The following is a 23,509-nucleotide window of genomic DNA, read 5'->3' as shown; positions in this document are numbered from 1 at the left end:
TTAGCTACGCTAATCCCTCCTTAATCCGCGACCAATGTGGATGCTCTAAGCCTCTTCGAGGAGGCGCAAAGCGTCTCCAAAGGAGAGGCTTAGGACTAATGTCCCAATCTTCGCCTGAGGCTGAGAGATATTTACACAGGAAATCATGATTTCTGTGTTTACATCTCTTTTACTCATTTCTTTCAGCACAAAATTCAAAGCCTCCTATACCATGTTGCAGCCCTGCTTCTGAGCTTTTTTGTACATATTATTTCAATTAAATTTGTCCCAAACTCGCCGCTCAGCGGCCATTCCTGTGAGGGGTTGTCTTGAGCTATGCAATGAAGCCATCAGATCATCCAAAGGTCAAGGTTGGAGTCCAACCTTGACACACTCTCACAGGCTTTCTCAGTATTGACTTAAGAATGACAGGTCTCTCGTCAATAAAGAATTTAGGTGGCTTGCGGCAGTTATACACATAAAAGGGTATTGACGTCTGATGTCTAACCTTATCTTCATGTGTTTAGGCCGGATGGGTGATGCGGTCTACATCTGGCCGGATGGGCGATCCGGTCTACATCTGGCCGGATAGGCTCTCAGGTGGAATTTTTACATTAATTTTTTTATTAGGGGAAGGCAGTAGGTGTTGTTTTGGACCGCTGAGATTATGTAGAAATGAAAGAGGATTCTAATGGTACCGGAGGCTGTGAATAAATCAGAGGGGTATACGGTGATATTTGGGTTAGAAGGCATTTTTCAACATTTGGCTGGGCAGCCTCAAGCCAAATGTTGGACATTAGGCACAAGTCCCTCCCGCAAGCGGGAGGGTGCTTGGGCCCCACAAGCACAGGGTATAAGAGCATAGATAATGAACAGGAATAATATTATCAATGAAGAATATTATGAGAGGAAAACATAGTGTATATATATGTAAATACAAGAGGTCTGACCGCGGAGCACAGAGTTGAGTAATATGTAATAGTATGTAAATACATACTATTACATAGTAGTATAGGGTAATCTTGTATACAAGGTTACTTGTGCTACAACACAGGGAGGGACTTGTGTTAAGTTTGCTGTAGTAGGTGCATGCAACAATGTGGTTGAGGATCATGAATCCAAGAGTAAGATAATCTCAGGATGCCCTCAGGAAGCAAAAAGGACCGACCATCCCAGGACTCGAACCTGGAATCTCCTGCTAAACCCTTGATTGCCAAGCCGACGTGGTGTATCGTAGGCAGGCGCCTTGACCATAATTGGGCCAGATGGCCGTGCAAAGACTCTGCCACTAAGGGTATACTCTACAACAAAAAGGATGACTGATGATATTTATGGCGAGGATAATACTACTGATCTAAAAGAGCTGCATTTATACATCTATGTGGAAAAGAAAAGGGGTTATAGCCAAAAGAAGAAACAGACAACAGTGTTGAGGGCCAAGAAACAAAGACAACCAAGAGACAAAGACAAAGCAAGAATAAAAAGGAAAGATGAAAAACGGAAAAAAATGGATGGATGGAGATCAGGGAGGAAGAATTGAATTACGGCATCTTTGATGATGATTTTTCTGAAACCGCACAGCGCTAAAGAAAATGCGGGATCAGAAGAACCAGGGGCGGTCGAGAAGTCAGTGAACAAGTCTCCCAAAACCGGAGAGCGGAGAGGAGGGGAAGAACTTACAGGAAAAGGGCGTTTACAAGATGACAGCGGAAGAATGGCGGGGTCGGTCAGATCATGAACAGATCGCCGACGCAATCGCCGCACCAGACCATATCGTCGCCGAGCTTAGAGCGAGGGATAACCTTGTGGTGTTTGAGGCTAGGATGCTCGTGGAGATGGGTGGTGGAGGAAGCGGAGGGAGAGGAGAGATTCGAGGACGCCAGGGCTCGAGACGAGAGGTTCAGCAGGCCCAGCTCGTTCTCCATCCGCGTCTTGAGCAGGTTCAAGCTCTCGCGTCGGCTCTGTTTAGTCTGCTCGGACAAGTTGCTGTCGTCGATCATCTTGGAGAAGTTCGTCTTGCGCGACTCTGAGGGCCGCGGCTCGGCTTCAGACGCGACCGTCGGTGGCGGGACCGAAGAGGCATCGGCCGGGACGGAGGCGGGTTTCCGCTGCTGCTTGAGGGCTTCCTCGGCCCCTCGGAGCTCGTCTTGCAGGTTTTCCACCCGGGTCAACATCTCATGGGACCGCGACTCTTCCTCAAAGATCCGGCTCTCCAACGCCCGGATTTGACTCCGAGCGGTCGAGAGATCGATCTGATGTTGTTGGATGATCGAGTCGACGTAAGTCTGGCTGATGGCCGACTTCTTCTCCTCCAGGGCTGCTGATAACTGGGCCTTCAAATCTTCCGATTCCTTCCGGAGCTCGCCCACCGTCTCCGACTGGTTATCCAATTGAATTCGCAACTCCGTCTCCGCCTCATCAAGTTTCTTCTTGAACTCTTCCGACTTCGATTCCACAAGCAAAGCCTGCTGCTCCTCGGCCTCCACTCGTATTTGCTCTTGGGCCAGCTTTGCCGCTTCCAGCTCTTCCTCCAGCTCCGCCCTCCTCCGCGCCGAACTGTCGAGCGTGGCCTGATGCTCGACATTACGAGTTTCAAACTGCTCTCGGAGATCGTCGAGTTCCTTCATCGTCCTTGCTAGCTTCTGATCGGCAGCTGCTTGAGCCATCAGGGCTTGCGAGCTGGTCTGCTCCTGGTGCTGCTTATTTTCAGCAAGCTGAGCGGAAAGAGTGGAGACTTGCGCGGTCAGTTCTTCGAGACGTGCTTCGGATTTCCGGGTGCGTTCTTCAAACTCTTTTTCCAATTTATTCTTCTCTTGCTGTTCACTTTCAAGTATCTGATTCAGCGCTGAAATCTTCTGGAGCCCCTCGTCTCTTTCGACCAAAGTTTGATCCCTGCTCTTGTTCAACTCGATCTCGGAGCGTTTGAGGCCTTTGAGTTCGTTATTCAGCCGGTGGATTTCTTCTTCCTTAACATGATCGTTCTGTTCGAAGGCGGATTTGGTCTGGCTAAGGTCCTGCTTCATCCTCTCAGCTTCTTCCTTCAATTGATGGATCTTCTGCTTCAACTCCAACACCTCCGACCTCGACTTCTCCAAGATTCGATTCTCGCCCTCCTTGCCCGCTTCCATCTCTTTGATCAACACGTTCTTCTCCTGCTCGAGTGCACTGATCTCTTCCTGCAATTCAGAATTTTGCTGCTCGGTTTGACTGATTTGTTCTTCTTGCGCATCGATCTGTTTTTTGTGGGAAGAGATTTCGGCTTGTAGATTACTCAGAGTCGCCGTCATCTTATCACGATAATTCTTCGATTCGGATTCGACGGCCTCTTTCGAATTGAGGATCTCTTCATTCTCCATCTTCGCCGCACTCAGCTGATTCTCCAGCTCTTCCAAGGAATTCTTTGCAGTGACAAGATCGTGCAAGGTGGAGGCCAAATTCTGTCTTTGCTCGCTGAGATCACTCCGACTTTCTTCGAGCTCCTTTTCAACCTTTTGACGTTCCTGAAGACTCGATGCGAGATTGCCCTCAGCAGTTTCTATCTGCTCATTCAACCCCACGATACTTTCTTCCAACTTCTTCAGCGAATCTTTTTGCTCGAGCTTTTCAGACTCATAATCCGAGACCAGGTTTTCAAGCCTCTTCCGCTCTTTATCCGACTCAGTCCTCAGCTCATCTTGGGCGATCTGCGCAGATTCTAGGGAAGCTCGTAGGGTTTGGGCGGCGGATTCACTCAAGGAGAGATCAGACTCTAGATTTGCAACTTGTTCGGCAAGACTATCGCGGGAAGCTTCGACTTCTTTCAGTCTGTTTTGGCAATCGGCATATTGACTTTCTAGTTCTTGTATCGTCGACAACCGTTGCGAGCTCTTTTGTTCGACGGCTACCAGCTGTTGAGTGTGCTCTTCGATCATCGCCTCATGACTAGCACGAGCCTCTTCAAGTTTTGCCGTCAGACTTTCAATGTTGGACGTTGACTCGCCGAGGAGAGTTTCCATCTCGGTCATCCGACTCTGCTCCTGCTTCAAAGATTGTGAAAGTTGATCACATTCTGACGTCTTCGACTCCAGCCTGCCCTCAGTCTCGGATATGCGGGCCCGATTCTCCGCGATCTGTTTCTTCATCGAAGTGGATTCAGTGGTCACCAGAGAAAGCCGATCTGATAACTCTTGTTTGGTTGACTCTAGAGCTTTGAGCTGGCCAATTTGGGCATTGTGACGTTCTTCGTGCGCTTTAGCCTGTTGAGCTGCATCTTTGAGATTTTCTTCCATCGATTTGATTTGTTGCTGCATTTGATCAAGCGCATCCTGTGTCTGATGGACCCGCTGGTCTAGCTCGTCCTTCTGAGTTTTCTCGAGGGACAAAGCCGACGAGAGTGATTCAAGTTGAGCTTTAAGCTGTTGCTCGAGAATTGCTGACGCTTCGATGGATTTTGTTTTTTCGGCCAGTTGAGAATCCGTGTGGGTTTGCTTATCGGCAAGCACGCCAAGCTGTTCTTTAGATTGTTCGAGTAAAGCTTGCGACTCTTGGAGCTCTTGGGATAGACGTGTCGACTCTGATTGCTGTTGCTCAAGCTGTTCGGTCTGCGAGGAAAGCTGCTGTTTCAACGAGGCAAGTTCGTGTTTGATAGCAAGAGTGACTTGATCAGATTCTCGCCTGGTTTCCTCCATTTGTTCTTCCAAAAGCTTTTTGTCTCCTTCAAGTCGCTCCTTCTCCTTTTCGTGAGATTGTCGTTGACTAGATATCTCCTCCCTCATTGTCACCAGTTCATTTTCCCGCTCACGGACGATCGTCCGGATCTCCTCGCAGCGCTCACTGGATTGGACCTTGTGATTAGTCAGCTCGACGATCTTGGCCTTCAGTTCCTCAAGATTCTGCAAGAGATTCTGATTTTCTTCTTGCAGGGCAGACTTTCGTTGGGTAGATTGTCCAAGCTTGTCTTCGAGTTGAGTGACAGTCGAGGAGAGGGATCCATGGGAAGATTGGAATTCGGTCAGGCGAGTTTCCAGGGAGTCAGCATGAGATTTGAGAGCATCAAATTTTCCTGATGACTCCTTGAGTTGAGTCTGGGCTGAAGACATCTCAGCAGTTAACTGTTGATGGCTTGTTTGAAGAGCATCAAAACTTGCGGCGATCTCGCTTGATTTCTCGTTGGATTCCTTCAAGCGTTCCTGAGCGGTCGCGCGATCTTTCTGGAGCTGTTCGATAGTCTGATCTTGCTCTTGCTGTCGGAGCTCTTGAGATTTCAGCTGGTTCTTGACTCGAGACAGTTCACTCTCGACCGCGTCCGAGTGATTCTGTTTCATTCTCAGTTTACTTTCAAACTCCCGAATGATTTCATCCTTGCTGCTCTCACTCGACTGACTCAATTCGTCGATCTGAGTTCTGGCTTGCGCTAATTCTGTGCGCAGTTTGTTCAGCGAGGCTGTTGATTCTTCCAACTCGGTTTGGGCTCGAGTTAATGAGCTTCGATTCTCTTCCAGATCTTGGTTCAATCTTCGACTTTGATCTGCGGACTGTTGTTCAGCATTGAGAAGTGCGTTGCGCAGATCGGAGATCTCTTGGCGATACTCTTCAGCTTGACTGGCTAGATTATTCTTCTCGCTGACCAGTAGGGCAATCGTCTGCTGTTGTGATTGGGACAGCTGGGAGGTCGATTCAGGAGCGATTTCATGATTCCCAGGGGTATCTTCGGTGATAGCCGTCTGACTGTCCAACCTATAAGAAAACCTGAGTGAGTTTCGAGGGATGATACATACGGTATCATGTGATAAGACTTACGGCTGCTGGGCCGATGGGCTCGGATCTAGTGTTTGTTCTCCGTTTGTTGGGGTTGAATTCACCTCGTTGGTTACTGGCTCAATGCTTGGAGAGTTGACTTCCGACGTGGAATTAGACTCTGTCGCCGTAGTTGGGGTTGGTTCGCCAGCTTTCTTCTTGGCTTGAAACTTTTTTAGCTGTTATCAAAAGGTGAAAACATAATCAGCACCAATCTCCCACTTTTCCTGTCAAGATGTCAAAATGTAGACTAACTCGGTCCTTCGCTCGGGCCGCTTTCTCTGCGCGATCGTTTGCCACCCCATCGGCCATGTTTCTTCTACTAGTTCTGTTGGGTGTCGAGGGTTGTTGGGATGTCGATGATGTTGTTGTATCGGTTGAGATCGGCCCAGTGCTGTGGTGGTGCAACTTGGCACGCCGTCACTAGGCTGGGCCGGACCAGATATCCGGATGATCCGACATCTGGCTCAACCTCAATCGACCGATCGACCATTTCCTCAATTTCCACCAGACCCAACTTCGGCCTTCCCTTCCGCCATATTTATCCACTCTTGACAGGCCATTCAAGGGCCTCAGCTGCAGACAAGATCAACCTCTATGTTGTGTTCAGCAGACCGGACAGTAGCATAACATATGACTTTCAACGTCAACAGAAGGCAGAAGAAAAAGAGCAAGTCAGACGTGAGAACAGGTTTCCGAGCAAAACCAGCTACGAAAAGATGAGATACTGCCCAACATGAGCGAAACTGGCGGGAATCCAATCGATACCGTCCGATCACTTATCTTTGGCGAAGCTTTTGGTAGTATCCATCTGATCATCTCATCGACTCTACGAAAAGATTACTTGAATTAAACATATTTATGTATGCATCAAAAAGAGATTATGAAAAGTAGGGAAAACATGATGGACGATGGCTAGTTTTACATGGAAGTGTTGATTGATGTGGGACGAGCTAAGCCGGTGATGAGAGGAACATATCTCTCAACGAGAAAGAAAGCCAAAAAAAAAAAAACAATGAACATCTTGCGTCTCTAATCTTTGGTTGTTTTATGTACGAAAGCGCGAAGGGGGAGGAAGAATCTGTGTGTGGAGAAGAGCGTTCGTCCTGTTCGATTGGCAGCTAAAAGAGGGGCGAGGCGAATATGGGTGGGCTCGAAGGGGCGAGCTGCTTTGGTGGTAGCACGGGTGGCCCTCAGGCCGTGAACCGCAGAATGAAATTAGTGACCACGGCAACTGCGTAGGGACAGGAAGGAGCGGGGGAGAACATGGTCAATGATCTACTCGGGCTTCCTCAAGGTAAGACGTCACTGGATGAAGATGGATGGGATACTGACTGAGAAGAGCGATACAGAGTGCCGTCGGACCTGGAAAGGAAGGTGTGGATAAGCAGCCAGATCGGTCGTTGATGGCAGGACTATACGCACCAATACGGTCGTCGTAGTTTCCTGATCCTCGCTTCCTGATAGCATTAGCTCTCCAATGGAAAGTGATCAGGGCTGGGGAGAGAACAGATGATCAGCCGACAGTAATCATTTGGTGGAGTGTTGAAGAAGACGGACCGTAAAGCATGACGCCCATTGCTGGAAAGAGCAATCGGGAGAAAGAGAGGCGGATCAGCTCTCAGTGTCGACTGGGCAAGAAGAGTGGCGTTGTGGGGCACGGACCGACTAGGGTGAATAAGCCGGCGGAGATCTGGCCGACCCGGTCGCCGAAGTTAAGCAAGCCGACGGCTAGGCCACCCAGGACGACGGTGAAGTTGAGCCATGAGAGGAATGTTCGTTCGCTGGATGAGAAAGAGGGATAACGTATTTATATGGACGGCCAAGAGACGGGGGTTGAGAAGAGAGTGGTAGTAAGGTGGTATGTATCAAGGGCGGCTCGGAGGGCACTCAACTTGGCAAAGAAAACCCTGTGGATGGGGACAGATGGGATAGAGTCAGCGAGATGATGCACAATACGCCAGCCAGCGGAAGCTTCGCGGCCTACTCCGATACGAGCTGGCTGATCGACTAACTTTGGTTCTACTCTGACGGGCAGTGCGATCCGTTTGCCCGGGGCTCGCTGGAGAAGGGGCTGGGTTGACATGCTCTGCTCTGCTTGGCTGCTGAGGACGGATTGATGTTGTGTTTGGTCGTGGATACACCGCGGCCGCCGGGCGAGGAGAAACATCGACAGTCTTTCTGAGAAGAATTCGCCCACCCCCGGCGAAAGCCCGAGCGAGCCCCGGAGCGAGGGGCCCCGTCCGGACAATTGGAGCTCCCCAGCTGAGAGATAATTCAAGGTTACAATAACTTGGCAATGGAAGTACAAAGATCATATTTATGTGCACCTACTGGTGGATCAAATAGACAGATTTACATAAATACCTAGCAAGGTTTCAGTTCACCGGCAACAAAGTTGATTTGTGCAACCTTTCAAGCTCATGAGGTCCACCTGGGATCAGATTTTGCCTCCTGGTGCATTTTTTACCCGTATATTGCATGATTGACACACTGGCAGAAAAAAACCCGCTTCAAATGCTCCCATGTGACATGTGGAAACTCAGAGGAAGCTTGTGGTGTTACTGCAACCATTCTCAAACTTGAACACATCCCAATCTTCAATGCACGGTCACTGTGCACATCACACAGTCAGTGTGCTAAACAAGGCCATTAAATATGTAAACAGGTGGAGCTACAATGGATGCTTGGCTGGAGTCCATATCCTGAATGTCAACTGTGAGCAGTGGCCCCAGTTTTTTTTTGCAGTGACAAGCTCAACAGTCATGAACCCAACAAACAGTGACAGGCCTCTGCTGGCATGGAACTGGCTGCAGTGCAACTTCTCTCAAAACAATCCAGCAATGGCTGGCTGGATGGTTGAATTTTTACAGATGCCACTGGTTCCCAGATATCAATCAACGGCAATATCTTTTGTAGATATCCTAGTTGTTTAGTCATCCATAGATTTTCTAAAGTGATAGTGATTATTGAAGAATTTTTACATGACCGAAAGCATTGCTGCATGTATTTACATTATTGGATCCACCAGGACCCCAGGGCTGTTGAACCCGCTCAAAAAACAGGAAGAGCTTAAAAAAAAGGGGGGGGGAAGAACAGAGAAGAATGAACTGTACTCCATACAATCACCACATATACATACAAGCTGAAGACCAGTTCCGTCTCGACTGAGAGACATCCCATCCGGTATTCCCGGGCTCTCTGTTTGAGATCTTCATGCAGCGAGTGTCTGTGTTATCAAGTGAAAAGACCGACAGCCAGGGTGATCATATAAAGTGATCAAGAAGAAGAAGAAGAAGAAATGAACCCGGTCCTGCTGCGCAAAGAGGTGGGGATGTTTACATTAGAGGGATGAGCAGCGAACTAAGCCGGGGTGTCCGGAGGATGGTATATAAATAAGCGCTTCGGCAGGGGTACGGTGGTTGGGAGGATGGTTACTTGGGCGCAGGGCCCTTGGGCTCCTCCTTCTTGCCGCCCTTCCCCTTGAGCTTCTCCTTCTCGAGCTCGGCGGCCTGGGCGGGCAGGGCGAGGTTGATGGTGCCCTCGGCGGCTGCGCAGAAGAGACGAGCGTGGTCAGCGCCCGGGCCGGCCCCGCACCATCTGCTCGCTCTGGGCGCACTCACCGGCAATCACGAGGTTGAATGGCTCCACTAGGCCCGGGAAGTTCGCCTTGATCGCACTGGGGTTGGGGTGGACTGGGATCAGTAGATGGCGAGAGACAAGGCGACAAGCTAGCGACTTACTTGCAGTCTTCTGGCTTGGCGCTGATACCCTGGAGTACCTTCCTGTAGTGATGTTTGTATGATTAGTATCTAAGCGTATCCTTTCTTTTTTTTTTTTTTTTTTTTTTACGGAATCGAGGGGGACTGACACCATGCTCTCGGTGGAGGCCACGAGGCTGCGATGGAACTCCTCGTCGCCGCCGTTCTTGTTCGCCTCCTTCATGACTTTCTGGCGGGCCAGGTGGAGCTCGGGCAGCATCTTGATGAGTGCCTCTGAGCCGAGCTTGACGATGGTGGCGTTGGAGCCCATGTGGGTGACGGCGTCGAGGGCCTCGGAGGTCTGGAGGAGCATGCCGATCAGCTGGCCCGCAGCGTTCTCCGCCGGACTCCCCTCGGGCTTCCCGCCCTTGCCGTCGTTGTCTCCCCTCGGACTCCCGCCCGGCTTGTCTCCCTTCGGGGCTGGGGCCTGGCGGGCTTGCAGGATCGGGTGGGGCTGTCGCTTCTGGAAGAGACTGCCGCTGCTTGTCGGGTCGGGGTGGGCGGAGATGGATGGGAGTTGGGGGGCGAGTGCCAGGATGATGGCACTGAGCGTGAGGAAGAGCCTATACATAATTAACAACTACGGTTTTCTTATTATTATCTATTTATTAGCGCCGATTTCTTGCAGAGGGCTGCTCGATCGGGTTTAGGTCGTTGGATTATAAGGAGATTGCTTTTTTTTTTGTTTTCCTTTGCGAGAAGTTGTGTTTTATATGGAAGTGACGAGGTTCTCCCATGGAGGATGGCGCGAGGGCCATTTGGTTTATATATATGGTACTGTGGCGATGTGTGTCCTGGCAGCCGGCCCCGGCTGGCATGGGATCCAGGTGGGCAATCAGTTGGCTGCCCTGCTGGGTTGGGTGGAGACCTTACTATTTAATTTGCGCTGTTGTCCTGCGAGCCGGCGAGTGCCAGGGGGGCACTGCCAGGGCATGACGTCAGCAGCCAGCGGAGCGACTGGCAAAGGCAAAACTACAAAAATAAGGCCCCGTTTGTTAGCGTTATAATGGAGTGTGATAAATATTGTGAAGGCAAGTGAAATGCTAGTGAAACCTCCTTTTTTGCGGGAACAATGTCCACATGTCACAAAAATTACATTATTTATCACACTTGATTATGATTATGACGCAACAAACGGGGCCTAATTATTTAATTTATTGAATTTCGCAGCAGAAGCTGGCCGAAGACGCCCACTGTCAGCACAGAGCACCGCACCCAGCTTCTGCTTGCAGGGAGTACGAGGCAGCGCAAGCCCAGGACGATTCGCAGCTGGCCGGCCGAGCACCACGAAGCTGACCGCCCGGCGCTCCACGGGCATCCCGTCCGGGGCAGGCGGACGCCCCACCCGGCGAGCCCAGCCCACCCACCCACGCCCAACCACGACCACTGCTCCGCCCATGGACCCCGCCGCCGGCCGCCAGACCAGCTTCCTGTAGGCTGCCCCCCTCTCTCCCTCTCTCTCTTGTCTTGGCCGCGCTTGCTGACCGGGCCGCACGCGCAGGCCGTCGCGCTCCCACTACCGTCTCTCCCGCGAGGAATGGATCAAGGGCATCGCCAACCGGTTCGTGTTCAGCCAGATATACCTCTACCTGTATCTCTCCATGGCCATCCTGTCTGTACGCCCCCCCGTCTCCCTCCTTCCCACTCCGCGAAGTAGGCGCTGACCATCCGATCTTGCCATGTGCGCGGGCGACTGCATCGATCGCCGAAAACCACAGCTCACCACCGTCGTCCTCTCCCTGCTCTCAGAATGCCCGACCCTGTCCTTCTACATCCTCGAGATCATCGTCAATCTGGCGATGATACTCGAAGTGCTCATCCGCCTGCTCGCCTTTGGAAAGGTCCGTACCACTCACCACTCCATCCAGCCGGTGGCCTCGGGTATCCTCAAGCTGACCAGGCCATGAACACGCACAGCAATTCTGGAAGTCGCCCTTCAACTGGCTCGATCTCCTCATCACCCTCTTCTGTCTCCTCACCCTCATCGTCATCTTCTCCCAGGGCTGTAAGGCCAAGAAGGAGGAGGTCTTCGACACCTTCCTGCTCGTCATCAGGAACGCCATCCAGTTCTCCCGCCTCGCACTCATGCTGCGAAGGTCAGCCAGCCATCCCGCTCCTCTCTCCAGACTAACTAACTAACTAACACACACACACTTGCCACCAGGAGCGGCAAAAACATCTTCACCACCATCCAGCCCATCGACCTGGAAGGCGCCATCCACCACTCAGACGCCCACTCGTTCTTCCTCGACCTAGACGAAGAAGACGAGTTCCTCCGCCGACCCGCCCACCCCGCCCCCCGCCCCAACAGCACCAACAACACCACCAGCAACAGCCATCCGTTGGCCAATTCCGACTCCGCCGCCGTCCCCTTCTTGCAAAGCCGCTCCTCAGTCGACGATGACTATTAGTCCCCCTCCCCCTCCCTGTCTCTGTTGAATATCTCCTCCGTCGGTCCTATTTTCATCTCGCATATTCGATTTGTTAACGATTCCCACGTCCATTGAAAGCCCCAAAAACTTCCCTATTCTCAGTTCTCCCGCACACATACATGTACATAGCTCTAGATCCTTCCTTATCTAATTTTGATCATTTTTTTTTTTTTGTTTTAGTTGTGAGCTTGTATGTACACATGAATACAAGTTGATTAGAAAGATTTGGTTCATCGTTTACAAGGAGCTTTTAGCCATAGAAATATAGATAGTGTTTTTTGTTTAGCGCGGAAAACCGCAGGCCTCGCTCGGCCAAAGCCAACAACAGCAAGGCAGCCCAAGAACTGTCCAAGGGCAGCCCAAGACCCCCGCGCACGTTCGTCCACACCCCTCACTCCCCAAGTATACAACAACCAACCCGAGAGTGGACTCCACTCGGCCGGTCAAAAGGTACATACACACACATATCTCAGATCTCGAGCTCGCCCTCCTGGACGAACGGACGGTCGATAGCATTGATGGCGCCCGCACAGAGCGGACAACAAGAAGCGACGAGCGAGTCGAGCTCGTTCTTGAGCTTCTGGATCTCCGTCGCTCCCGTGCCCGTGGCCGTGGATGTCCCGAGGCTCTGAGGGTGACTACGTGGGCCGACGAAGCGAGGAGTAGAGGAAGAAGCAGCGGTGGGCGAGTGGCCGAGGTGGTCGTGCTTCGGGAGGATTGACGACGAGGAGCGGACGAGGCGGGGGATGGCGGGCCAGACGCCGCCGAGCGCCTCGACGCCCGAGCCGACCTTGCCGACGCCGCCGCCGATGAGCCCGACGAGCGCGTCGGGGATGATGAGCTTGCGGACGTGGTCGAGGCCCTGGACGCTCGCCAGGGCGAGCTTCTTGGAGTCGGAGAGGATGCCTGCGGGCAGCAGCGAGCGTCCGGCCGGTTGTTGGCTGGCGACGGAGCCGGTCGGGTCCAGCTGGCCCAGCTTGGTCTGCAGCGTCAGCAGGCGACGCAGCTGGTAGGGCGGCATCTGGGCCATGGTTTCCTTGATCAGACAGGCGGCATGGAACGAGTGTTGGCAGGGGAAGAGGTAGAACTGGCAGCTGAGCAGGGCCTGGGCGCAAGAGCAACACGTGTCGGCCTGGTTGATGACGAGGAACCGCTGGGAGAGCAGGGCGAGGTCGTTCTGGATGAGCAGAGTGGTCTGGTGGGACTCCTCCATGTCCATCTTCAGCCGGGCGATCCTGGCCGAGTAGCTTTCGAGCGCGTTGCAGATCGGGTCCTTGAACTCGTCGATCACCACAAAGTCGGGGAAGAACGGGAGGATGTCTTCGATCTGCAGAAGATCGGTGGCCTCAAGGAAGGCCATCGCTGTCTTGATGTCCTTCTGGTCCTCGACCACATACGCCGCGATCTTCAGCCACAGCTTCTTCCGAAGAAGCCGGTCGTCCTCGGCCTTCTCCGCATTGATCTTCGCCAGCTCCAGGTCGCCGGTGCGCAGGGCCAGGTCGACACTGCTCTCATAGAGGCCCATCTTGCTGTAGATCAGCCCACACGCCTGCAGCTTGTTGTTCACCTTACAGATCCGCAGCGCGTAGTCGAGGTCGTAGTACGGCTTGCCCGTCACCGGGTTGTCCGGCGTGCTGGCTAGGAACCGAAGCAGCGATCCTTCGTCCGCCTGTCGTTGGGTGGCGTAGAGGGTCAGGAGCGCGTTGTGGACGGGCGCATCGGAGTTGTTGAGCCTGGAGATCACAAATTTCAGGTACTCGATCACCCTCTCCTCGTTCTCCTCCGTGCCTTTCTTGGCCGATCGGCGCGGAGGGATCAGTGCCGGGATGAGCCGCTTGACATCCAGCTTGGGTTGGCGCATGAAGGCGGTGGTGGCCGCGCGGGCATCATGGCTGACAAGCACGGGTGCGAATTTGTAGTACAGCTCGAGATCGGCCTGGCGGTTGAGCCCGTCGATCGCCTTCTTCCAGTCTTCTTCGAGGATGTGATGGCGGATGATCCGTTGATGGTCACCAACCAGGTTGGCGTAATAGATCATCACGTCTTTTCTCCCGTGACTGGTGATCAGATCAAACGTGGTCCGCTGGTCCAGATCAGCCTGGAAACCAAAAAAAAAAAAACCAATTCACCGGATTAGCTAGACTACCCCCCGCCGGCCGGAAAAAAAAGGGAGGCTCTCAACTTTGTAAGTCCTCAAGAACTGCTGCAGTTCGTCTTCGATCAGCTGTTGCTCGACGACGATATTGGCAGTCTGATCAGCAGCCGAAGGATCCGCGCCGACGAGATCTTCCAGTTCGTTGATCTTAGCCAAATAGATCTCCGTCAACCAAGTCGCCAGCATCATCCGCTGAGTCAGATCCTAAACAAGCACACACTCATCAGAATGAGATGGATGTAGTAGTTGAGATGGGGGTCAAACCTGGCGTTTGAGCCGCTCGAGACGGCTGATCAGATAGTACCGCAGCGCATCTCGCTCGCCGCGGTCGATGAAGCCCAGGACGACCTCTTCGAAGGGCTTTGAGCACTGGGCATAGATCTGGGCGGCGGAGATGTGTTTGCCGGTTTGGAGGTAATGGTCGGCCTGGCTGACCAAGATCTTGTCCCGGTCGATGGCCATCTGTAATCGAAATCCTAGGTCAGCTTGTCCTCTCGCCAGCCAGGGACTGGGATTTTTTGGCCTGCTTACATCCACATGACTCAACGCTTTCTCGAAATCTTTGCGGGCTAGATAGACCTTCCAGATATCTCGGCCTTCATTTTTGACAACCAGCTCGAATATGGATTGTTCCGAATAGAGCCAATAGGTCTGATCGACCGGGTCGGTGGTGATCGATCTGATGCTTTCGTCCGGTTTCTGGTTGGCCCGGGTGCCGGGGAATTAGTGAATGATGATGGACTGGATGAGGGGATGGGACGGACCAGGTCAAGGATCTCTTCGTGTACGATCTGACGGTCGAGTCGGCAGACGATCTGTATCCGGTCGGGGAAGAGCAGGACGAAGTGATATTCGGTTGGACAGAAGGCGAGTGGAGGATCTGGTGGTGGTGAGGAAGCGGCTATGGGCTGATTGGGGGATGGGAAGGGGATGAGCTCGGATGGGCCGATGACAGGATCCCCGGGTTCTTGAGTTCCGTGGACGATCTCTCCGCAGTATATCCCTGCGCCTGTCAACCAGGAGAGGATCGGGGGAGAATTGGAGCTGGGGTTGAAGACATACAGCTGGCTGTTCTGGGCAGCTTGGAGCTCGATGGATTCTGATGGATGAGAAGAGAGAGAGAGAGAGAGAAGTTAGGGCGCGTGTGTTTTTGTGGGAAGAAAGAGGCAGGGAGACTGAACTTGGTAGGACTCGGTTGGATTGGTATGAGCCAAAGAGACGCTGGAGTACTTGGTCGTTGGGGTCCTCGTCTCGCTTGCTCTTGAGGATGCCGACCTGGTCGACGAACTGGTAGAGGCGGGTGGCGGTGGAGACGAGGGCGAGGGCGCGTTTGGTGATCCTGGTGTTCTGCTGAGGGGATTGCTGGTGGTACCAGATGTCCCAGTGGACAGCGGTGATGAGTGTGTCGTCGGCTGCTCCTGCTGGGTTGGTGGGGAGGGTGTAGAGAGGCTTGAGATGGCGGTCGATGGTGGGCCTGTCGATGCGCGAGAAAGCGGCGGTGATGGAGAGGTCTGAGGGGCTTGGCTCCTGGCTGTGGGGGTCGACTAGGAGGGTGGAGAAGAGTGCGCCGGTGGGGGTGGCGAGGATGATCTCGCGGGTGGAGGGGTGTGGGCTGGGGTTGGGGTTCCAGCCGACGGCGCTGATGCGCAGGCCCTTGAGTTTGGGGAGCGGCTTGAGGGGCGGGGTGCGCCTGCTAAGGGGCTGCTGCTGGCTGCGGTGCTGGCTGAGTGCGGCGGGGGTGAGGGGCAGGTAGTAGTTCTGTGCGCTGTGGAGGGAGATGAGGGCGTGGTGTGCGGTGGGGTCGGCGTGGATGCGGTAGATGGGCTGGGGCAGGGGCAGTGGGATGGGGTCGACGATCGCAGGCTCGTTGAGGTCGATCCTGACTAGCTGGGCGGGGTTGGCGGGGCTTGGCTGGGCGGGGCTGATGAGGAAGAGCAGGATGTGTGCATTGCAGAGCAGCAGCTGGAGGGGCTGTTCGAGCGAGAATCTGCAGCCGGGTCAGTTTCCTGACGGTTTGCTGCTGGCTGGCCGGGCTACTCACTGCACTCGTCCAAGGGCGAATGTCTCGGGCAGGCTTCTCCTGGGTGGGTTGGGGTCGAACTGTTGGTGGTTTTTGGTTAGTTTTTGTTTTTGGTTAGTTCGTTTCTGCTTTTCTGCTGACCTCGAGTGGTTTGTGTTGGCTTCGGAGGCTGTCTAGTTGGCTGAGGGTGTGCTGCTGGGGCTGCTCGTAGCCGGGCGAGTGCATCGTGGATGAATAGGGGTTTCCTCTTTGGCGGAGGGAGCAGCATGAGCACATCACCAAGCCCATTACATAAGCATCCCATCCTCAAAGAACTGGGATCGAAGCCTGACCGTATACATATTGGCGCAAAGTCTGAGCAAGATTAAATTTATTTATTTACATCACTTCAAAAATAATGCACAGTCCAACACATCATCATCATCTAACTATGTAGTCACAACTTCGGAGCCATGTAGCAGTAATCCTTGGGCATGGCCGGATCTGGATTCAAGAAATATCTACAGCCAAACAAACAGCATCAGCACTCAACTACGACTACACTCCCTCTGACTTCAGACTCACCGCGGAAAGGGGACCTTGCTCCCATCGCCACCCTCAAAGACCATCGACAGAAACAGGATCATGATCTGCGCACCACCATCCAACGCAGCAGATAACACATAGTTATACTTCATAAACCTAAACCAACAAGAGGAAAGAAGAAATCCTTCGCATCAGTTCACCTCCATCTGGGACAACCAAAAAAAAAAAAAAAAACCTCACCATCTAGGCCGGTATCTTCGCGCCCAGTACTGCGAGCCAAGTCCGATCAGAATATTCAAAAATTTGCCCGCTGTAGCAACTATTTAGGACGAGGGATCAGTAAGTTCACACCCACTCCATCCCCAATCACTGCTCAAAGCTCACCCGTATATCCCGAGGTGATCGAGCCAGCCAGGAGGGGTATGTTGATCATGTTGAACCCATGGCCCGGCCAGAACCGATGCAAGACAAAGAACGGGATCGGAAGGAACAGGCCGACGACCAAGGCCAACGGAATCGCCCCCTTAATCAACACACACCAATCAGTCACACATCTCATCTGCTTTGGCTCAACGCTTGCCATACACTCACGTATTTCTCGTCAGCAAGGAACATCCTCTGAGCAAAAGCACCCCAACTAGCAAAAAAAAAAAAAAAAAAGGTCAGTTTCACCCCACCTTAACATGAAAGAGAATATTTAACAATACCTGACAGCTTGGGATTGGAAAGCAGTGATGGCCACACCAGAGAAGACCCCATCACCACCCGAGCTCAAAAGGATTTCACGCTGGCTATGGATGATAGTCTTCATGACCCCGTAGTTCACAAAGATCCCAACGATCGTACCGAGCATCTGCGCAAGCACCACAATGCTCTGGGGGAGATGCATGTACTGGCCCAGCTTGAGATCCTTGAGCATGTTCATCGACTGGTTCACCGTCGAGGCCCCATAGGTCGTAAACCACATGTTCCCAAACGCATTCCCCGGGAATAACAGTCCCCCAAACATCTGCACTACCCCCGACACGTGCAAATGGAAGCCCGTTATCCCGTTCAAAAATCCCACCGCTAGTCTGTACAACACCCCCAAACACCCTTCAATCCTCCACATCTGAGCACTCATATCATAAGCTAAGGAGTACACTCACGTGAGGATACTCGATAGGAAGATCGCAAAGAGCATGCCCAGCGGTGGAAGTCCTGATTGACTCAAGGAGGAGAGTCCCATGGCCAATCCAATCGAGAAAATCAAGATCAAACCAAATGCCCTGAGAGAAGACCAAAACTAGATCAGTATCTTTCCAAAAGAGGAAGAGAGAGAAGGACATTTTTACCACTTGGGAAAGTCCTTGTATTTCTGGCACAAGAGTCTGTGAGGATCGACGGGCACGACTTTCGGAGATTTCTTAAAGATCCCAAGGATCAGGGGATAGTTCTCCAAGAGCACATGGGTGATGGCCGAGGTCATCGCCAAGGAGGCAATGATCTGGACGACCACATAGGTCGAGGTGAAGAAGGGCACGCCGATCTCTTGGATCACCTCTTCATTCGGCGAGCCGTTCGGATTGATCACCCTCTTGGTCGGGTATGTCGTCCCATTCGAGCTCAGTAAGGAGACAGACATGAACGGGAAGTCTTGGGTGATGCCAGCATCTGTTGTACCATAAACCTCTCTTTAGTTCTCATCATCATTAGTTATTCACACACAAAAGAGAAAATCTCCCGGCTTACCATACCAAGAATGTGTATAAACAAACGATAGAATAAACAGAGAAAACACGACTCCAACGATATGATGAACCTACCAAGCAAGCAAGCCAGCAAAACGTCAATTAAACCTCAGCATCGAGACAAAGCAAATTGATGTGTAAGTATACCTGGGCATTGAGAGGAGTGTAAAGAGGACCATGAGCACCAACGAGTGCCCAGTCTCCAGAGATGCTGAGGAAGCCTAAGCCTTCGAAAGGCTGGGCGCCCCCAAAGATGTTTGTAATCAATTGGTTCCTGGGAAGCGTTAGACAAAACACGCTGATTGCTTGGAAAGCTGGGGCAATATATGCCGGAAAAATCTCATCTGTTCATGCAAAAGAGGGGGCGCATGAGTAGCTTAGATCGTCTGCGTCTATCAAAAGTGCTCGTGGATTATTGAACTTACATATGCCCATCGCTAAAAACGCGCGCTTGAAGAATTTGATCTGGTCCTTAGCAACTCGACCATCACCGCAGAGAGAGTAAAACAAAGAAACGGATGGCAGGATCTCTCTACACGAAAGTGTCAGTTGAGGGATATTTGCAGATTCCATTGAAAGCAAAGCGGACGTACGGATAAAAGACATGAGTGGGGTAGACTAAGATCGGCTGTAAAAGGCCCGCCCAGCCGTATCCTATCAGCTGCGAGCTCAGCAGAATCCCAAACGACATCCCGAACGTCGTCACTTGATCAAAAAATAACTCTTGGGCTGCAAGTAACTACGTCATCCAAAAATGTCAGGATTATTGTGTCCACGAAGAGTGACGAATGGATTGGGAAACTGACTTCTATCGCGTAGGCTCCCACACTGGCCGAGGTGGCTATCAGAGACGAAAACACGGTTTCTTTCTGCGGTCAATCAAATACCAACACCTAATGTCAGAGTTTCTTATCTCAAAAAGAAAAAGAAAAAACGCCGTAATGAAGGAATATTACCATTCCGAATCGGCCTGGATTCCACCATGCCGGGCCGGGTATCAATGCCGCTGCCCGTCCCAAAAGCATCGCAGTGATCTACAATCCATTCGAATCAGCACAAGAATGATTCGGGAGAATGGGTGCGGGTTCTGAGGGGATTGGACGCACTTGGAGGAAGGCGGGCTGGAGACGCATGTGGACCGGCTTGAACAAGAAGAGCTGGAAAAAAAAACAGGTGTTTGACGACACATAAGTCATCAAGAAAATCGGGAGGGTGTGTGAGGGAGAGGGAGAGCTTATATATACCTGGGTGACAGAGGCGCCCAAGATAGCGACGATGAAGCCGACCAGCAAGGAGCGGAAGGTGACGATCCGCGCCTCGCTGTCGTCCGTCAACGGGATCAACGCCAGCTCGTCCTCCGACGACACTTTCGAAGGCTGGCTCGGGTCTAATTCTTCGTGCGCCAGGGTTCCGGAGCATGAGCTCAGCGGCGCCGGCCGGCCAGCTTTCTCCCCCGGCGTCACGTCCCCTCCTGCCTCCGCGCGCTCCTCGATATTCTTCTCGGCCGGCTTCTCCCCCGCCTGCTCGCTCGCCGTCCCCCACTTCCTGCGCGTCAGTTGGCCCCGACTGTCTTCCGCTAGCTTCTTCATTAGTTGGAGCGGTTTCAGCGTCGACCCTCGTACGATCCCAACCGACTTTAGAAACCTATCCATCCTCCTCCTCCCTTCTTTGAAGTATCTAACTTGAAAGGATTCTATCTATATATATATATATATATGTGACTTTTTTTTGTAATCGAACACAAATTAGAAAAATAAGATATCAAATCTGATGATTTATGAAGTATGACGATCACTAGGAATAAAAAAAAGGGGATAATCTGAGTAAGAATGCGTTTCGGGAAAGGGAGAGAAAAACGGACGAGTCGGGGTCGCTGATTTTCCCAGAGCAAAGAGAAGGCGAGGGGGGAAGGGCAGTGGGCGAAGAAGAAGTGATGTATAAGAGGGCTGAGATGGCCCAGCCAGGTATGGTTCTCGTGGCAAAGCCGACGGCCAAGACCCGAGAGCTCCAGTCTAATCTGGGGGGGGTTCTGGTTAGAGCGAAACAGACGACTGCCGCGGTGTATGATAAGCCTAGGAGGAAAGCACGGCTCCGGTCGCCTTTGACTTGAGCCAGCCTCCTCTGACCATCCGAATACCATAGGTCTTGTTTGTTGAAAAAGAGAAAGAAAAAACTGGCGTGCGAGTGGGCCGGTCGCATCGTTCATAGCGCACCCGAATGTCCCTTGTCCTCGTGATGGCGAGGGCGAACGAAGGAGCTCCCGAAAGACTGGCGCTGTAGTCTTCATACCATGCGCGAGCTCCCCAATCCCGTCTGCGACTAAAGACCTGTTCGCAGACTCCGCCGCTACCTTGTCTGGGCCGGAAGCCCACTCCCCGGTGGAGACGTGTTTCTGAGCGGCCGAGTTGTAACCCTCCTCGGTATCGGAGTGCAACCAGGTGGGGAACAAACCGCCAGGACCTCACAGTTTTGTCGGTTCGGTTGCCAGGAAGGCCGAGATGACCCCAATCGGCATATAAAAGACTTACGATTCTTTCCTTCAACCGCATCATAATCTTCATACATACTCATCCATTCTTTCTCAACCAACACACACAAGACATTCCCTTACGTGGATAGTCAACAAACCAACTAGTTAGCTATCCAATCAAATCCCAACCAATCCTTGAAAGCTTCCTCCTACATACTGAGATCACCCCACAAACCTGATCTGTTGTTTTCTGCAAATATCCTGAAAATATAGAAATTTCCTGGAGATGAAGTCTCGAGCTGTACTTGCCCTGCTGCTGTTGACTTGTGTTTTCCTCACTGGCGTCAACAGTGGCTTCATCGAAGGTATCCTCAGTCTCGCAGAGGCCGGCAGGGCGGCGAAGATGATCAAAGAAGGGACGGCTGCAGCCGGGGCGGCCAAGGCGGCAGAGCTGATGAAGAATACGGGCCAAATGCGGGGCGCGATGACCTCAGCCGGCACCGTCGCCCGTGCGGACGCGAAAGTTTCGAGCAATCTCGAAGCAATGAAAGCTGCAGAATTGACGGGAACCTTGGGCCGTCGATCCACCACCCACGTCTTGATGCGTAGAACGCGCAACTACCAAAACTCAGCACCGGGAAGATGAAGAACAGTCGCTATACCATGTTCATCAGATGCACGTTCCAGCCTTCAACCTTATCCGGGACATCAGTGCGAATCATAACCACTAAAGGCACTTTGGAATAATCAGATCACCCCTGGACCCTAGCAATAAGAACCAACACCGTCTTGACAGAATAGAACCGAAGGACGTCACAACAGACCATGGGCGGCACCCTGAACGCGCTTTGGAATCATAGACTCGTCACTAGGATGCTCCTGCGCCAGCGGCGTCCCAGCCATCCGACGTAGAAGATAACTTGAAGTCTGTTGTGATGGCGGGAACTGATTTAAAAATGATTTTGGGGACATACCTGGGTTGTTTTTATGGGGCGATGTCCTTGGGACAATCCAGTCCGCCTGTGGGGTGCAGCTTGTCAGGTTGTGGTTCTGCTACTCTTAGCTTTATCATACCTGCTGGTGTCACTCATTCATGACCTGTCATTTACAGGTCTTACCCTCAATTAGGGATCTTCATGTGACACCAGTGGATGTTCTTTCACCCACCTGCAGCCATTCATATCCAAGCATCCTTAGTACAGTGGTTAGTACACTTGACATGGATATAAGAGACATGGGTTCAACTCCCATAGGACACATAATATTTTATGGAGTTTCACACAGCTCATCAAAGATGATCAAAAATACAAACATCCAACAGGCGCATAACTCCAGCCCACCCACAACCTGGCCGCTATGTTGTGATGTCTATTTTCTTGTACTTTGCATCTAAATCTGTTGTTCATTGGCAAAGTTTCCCATCCACATCTTCACCACCCCCTTCTCCAGCCTTTTCCTATCTTTCTTCATGTCAGTAAAATAAATGGACAGATGGTGTGGAATGCGAAATCAAATATATATGTAAGCACTTTTGAAAAAAAGCTGGTGGTAGTCCTGGCCCGCCCATCAAGGGGTTCATGATAAAAATTGCGGAGCCAGTTGTAATTAGGCCTTTATCAGCACCGTTCTGAAAAAGAGATGGGCTGACATGAAGTGAGTGTTCCTGAGCAATCAGAGCAACTTCTTCATTTTGCAAAAACAAAAAAAATAGATAAACATCCTCAAATGGCTTCATTCTTAAAAAAAAATGCAATTAAAAAGGCCGCTAGCAATCTTGATAACAACATACGTAAAGCCAGTGTCAGATTTTTGATGAGAGCTAGGGAATTTTTGGTGTAATTAATCAGAGCCAGCCATGAGGCTGAGCAATGCCCACAATCCAGTCTGCAAGATAGAATTACCTTTCAGGCGCCGACGCTGCCCGCCTTGCCGGAATCTGTCTGAGCCGGAAGTGCTGCCGAGAGCCAAAACTTGTTTCTGCGGGACCGAGAGATAGCTCCGGCGTCAGTTTCAAAATTCGGTCTATACTCGACCCGCTTTATACTTCTTTGCATAGCCACCGAGTCCGGGAAAGCTGCAAATTCAAGTTCCATCGGGTTGGTCTTTAGCTTTTTCTATTTTTTACAGAGAGTAAGGCCGACCCGGACCTCTCGTCTTCGATCCCCGGGCTGCCTGAGTCCGTCGAGCTGGGTGGGCACTGACTGTCTGAACGTTAAGTTTGACCGGTTCGTGAGCAGATATAAGGGGGGTCTGAACCATTTCCTTTTGTTTCAGTTTGACGTAAATAAGTAGTTTCATCCAGACATTGCAACTTCACGGACGGTTGAGTCTTTGAGAGAATCCCAATTAGCATAAATACCTCTACCGCTGCGTTCCTTTTCCCTTCCTTTTCTTCATTCGCTCATTCCAAGACATCCACTCATTCCCATTCTGAACAAACTGCTACAAGACATTCCTTTGCAGACAAACCAATTAACTACATATTTATACCCCAAAAAATCATTTTTAAACACTTTCTTGTACTAGGCTTATCTGTCCTATCCACACACAGTCAATTCATACGTTTGCCAGACACACATTTGAAAAGACAGGATTTTTTCAAATATGAACCTTCAAGCTGTGACGAGTCTGCTTCTGTTGACTTGCGCTTTCCTCAGTGGGG

At 51.7% G+C, this 23,509-nt stretch overlaps 7 protein-coding genes across 7 annotated transcripts; 2 read left to right on the top strand and 5 right to left on the bottom strand.

The window, feature by feature from the left end:
- Nucleotides 1-1,706: 1,706 nt before the first annotated feature.
- On the bottom strand, nt 1,707-6,066 carry PtA15_3A852 (uncharacterized protein; the record flags this gene model as incomplete). Its single annotated transcript, XM_053167861.1, has 3 exons — nt 1,707-5,694; nt 5,758-5,933; nt 6,010-6,066. The coding sequence occupies 3 exons, from the start codon at nt 6,064-6,066 to the stop codon at nt 1,707-1,709; spliced, it is 4,221 nt and encodes a 1,406-aa protein (XP_053019036.1).
- An 881-nt stretch (nt 6,067-6,947) lies between these two features.
- Nucleotides 6,948-7,924, bottom strand: PtA15_3A851 (uncharacterized protein; the record flags this gene model as incomplete). Its single annotated transcript, XM_053167860.1, has 7 exons — nt 6,948-6,988; nt 7,090-7,119; nt 7,180-7,251; nt 7,315-7,335; nt 7,420-7,538; nt 7,650-7,664; nt 7,770-7,924. The coding sequence occupies 7 exons, from the start codon at nt 7,922-7,924 to the stop codon at nt 6,948-6,950; spliced, it is 453 nt and encodes a 150-aa protein (XP_053019035.1).
- Nucleotides 7,925-9,188: 1,264 nt separating this feature from the next.
- Nucleotides 9,189-10,086, bottom strand: PtA15_3A850 (uncharacterized protein; the record flags this gene model as incomplete). The annotated part of the gene is made up of 4 exons (XM_053167859.1): nt 9,189-9,304; nt 9,378-9,433; nt 9,498-9,539; nt 9,626-10,086. The coding sequence occupies 4 exons, from the start codon at nt 10,084-10,086 to the stop codon at nt 9,189-9,191; spliced, it is 675 nt and encodes a 224-aa protein (XP_053019034.1).
- An 826-nt stretch (nt 10,087-10,912) lies between these two features.
- Nucleotides 10,913-11,926, top strand: PtA15_3A849 (uncharacterized protein; the record flags this gene model as incomplete). The annotated part of the gene is made up of 6 exons (XM_053167857.1): nt 10,913-10,947; nt 11,017-11,131; nt 11,234-11,356; nt 11,526-11,611; nt 11,680-11,784; nt 11,899-11,926. 6 exons carry the CDS (start codon nt 10,913-10,915, stop codon nt 11,924-11,926), a joined length of 492 nt encoding a protein of 163 aa, XP_053019033.1.
- Nucleotides 11,927-12,416: 490 nt separating this feature from the next.
- On the bottom strand, nt 12,417-16,347 carry PtA15_3A848 (uncharacterized protein; the record flags this gene model as incomplete). Its single annotated transcript, XM_053167856.1, has 9 exons — nt 12,417-14,045; nt 14,130-14,306; nt 14,367-14,564; nt 14,634-14,801; nt 14,867-15,201; nt 15,284-15,692; nt 15,738-15,860; nt 16,114-16,182; nt 16,264-16,347. 9 exons carry the CDS (start codon nt 16,345-16,347, stop codon nt 12,417-12,419), a joined length of 3,192 nt encoding a protein of 1,063 aa, XP_053019032.1.
- A 211-nt stretch (nt 16,348-16,558) lies between these two features.
- On the bottom strand, nt 16,559-19,966 carry PtA15_3A847 (uncharacterized protein; the record flags this gene model as incomplete). The annotated part of the gene is made up of 16 exons (XM_053167855.1): nt 16,559-16,622; nt 16,687-16,803; nt 16,888-16,966; nt 17,032-17,170; nt 17,239-17,284; nt 17,355-17,720; nt 17,796-17,915; nt 17,982-18,300; nt 18,379-18,448; nt 18,525-18,721; nt 18,803-18,909; nt 18,971-19,116; nt 19,184-19,246; nt 19,334-19,411; nt 19,484-19,534; nt 19,622-19,966. The coding sequence occupies 16 exons, from the start codon at nt 19,964-19,966 to the stop codon at nt 16,559-16,561; spliced, it is 2,307 nt and encodes a 768-aa protein (XP_053019031.1).
- A 1,167-nt stretch (nt 19,967-21,133) lies between these two features.
- PtA15_3A846 (uncharacterized protein) lies at nt 21,134-21,493 on the top strand (the record flags this gene model as incomplete). Its single annotated transcript, XM_053167854.1, has 1 exon — nt 21,134-21,493. The coding sequence occupies one exon, from the start codon at nt 21,134-21,136 to the stop codon at nt 21,491-21,493; it is 360 nt and encodes a 119-aa protein (XP_053019030.1).
- Nucleotides 21,494-23,509: the final 2,016 nt, after the last annotated feature.

The sequence above is a fragment of the Puccinia triticina genome, chromosome 3A (assembly GCF_026914185.1).
Source record: "Puccinia triticina chromosome 3A, complete sequence".
Classification (NCBI taxonomy): Eukaryota; Fungi; Basidiomycota; class Pucciniomycetes; order Pucciniales; family Pucciniaceae; genus Puccinia; species Puccinia triticina.
The sequence above is the reverse complement of the archived record's forward strand: the minus strand, read 5'-3'. Positions and strand labels throughout refer to the sequence as shown.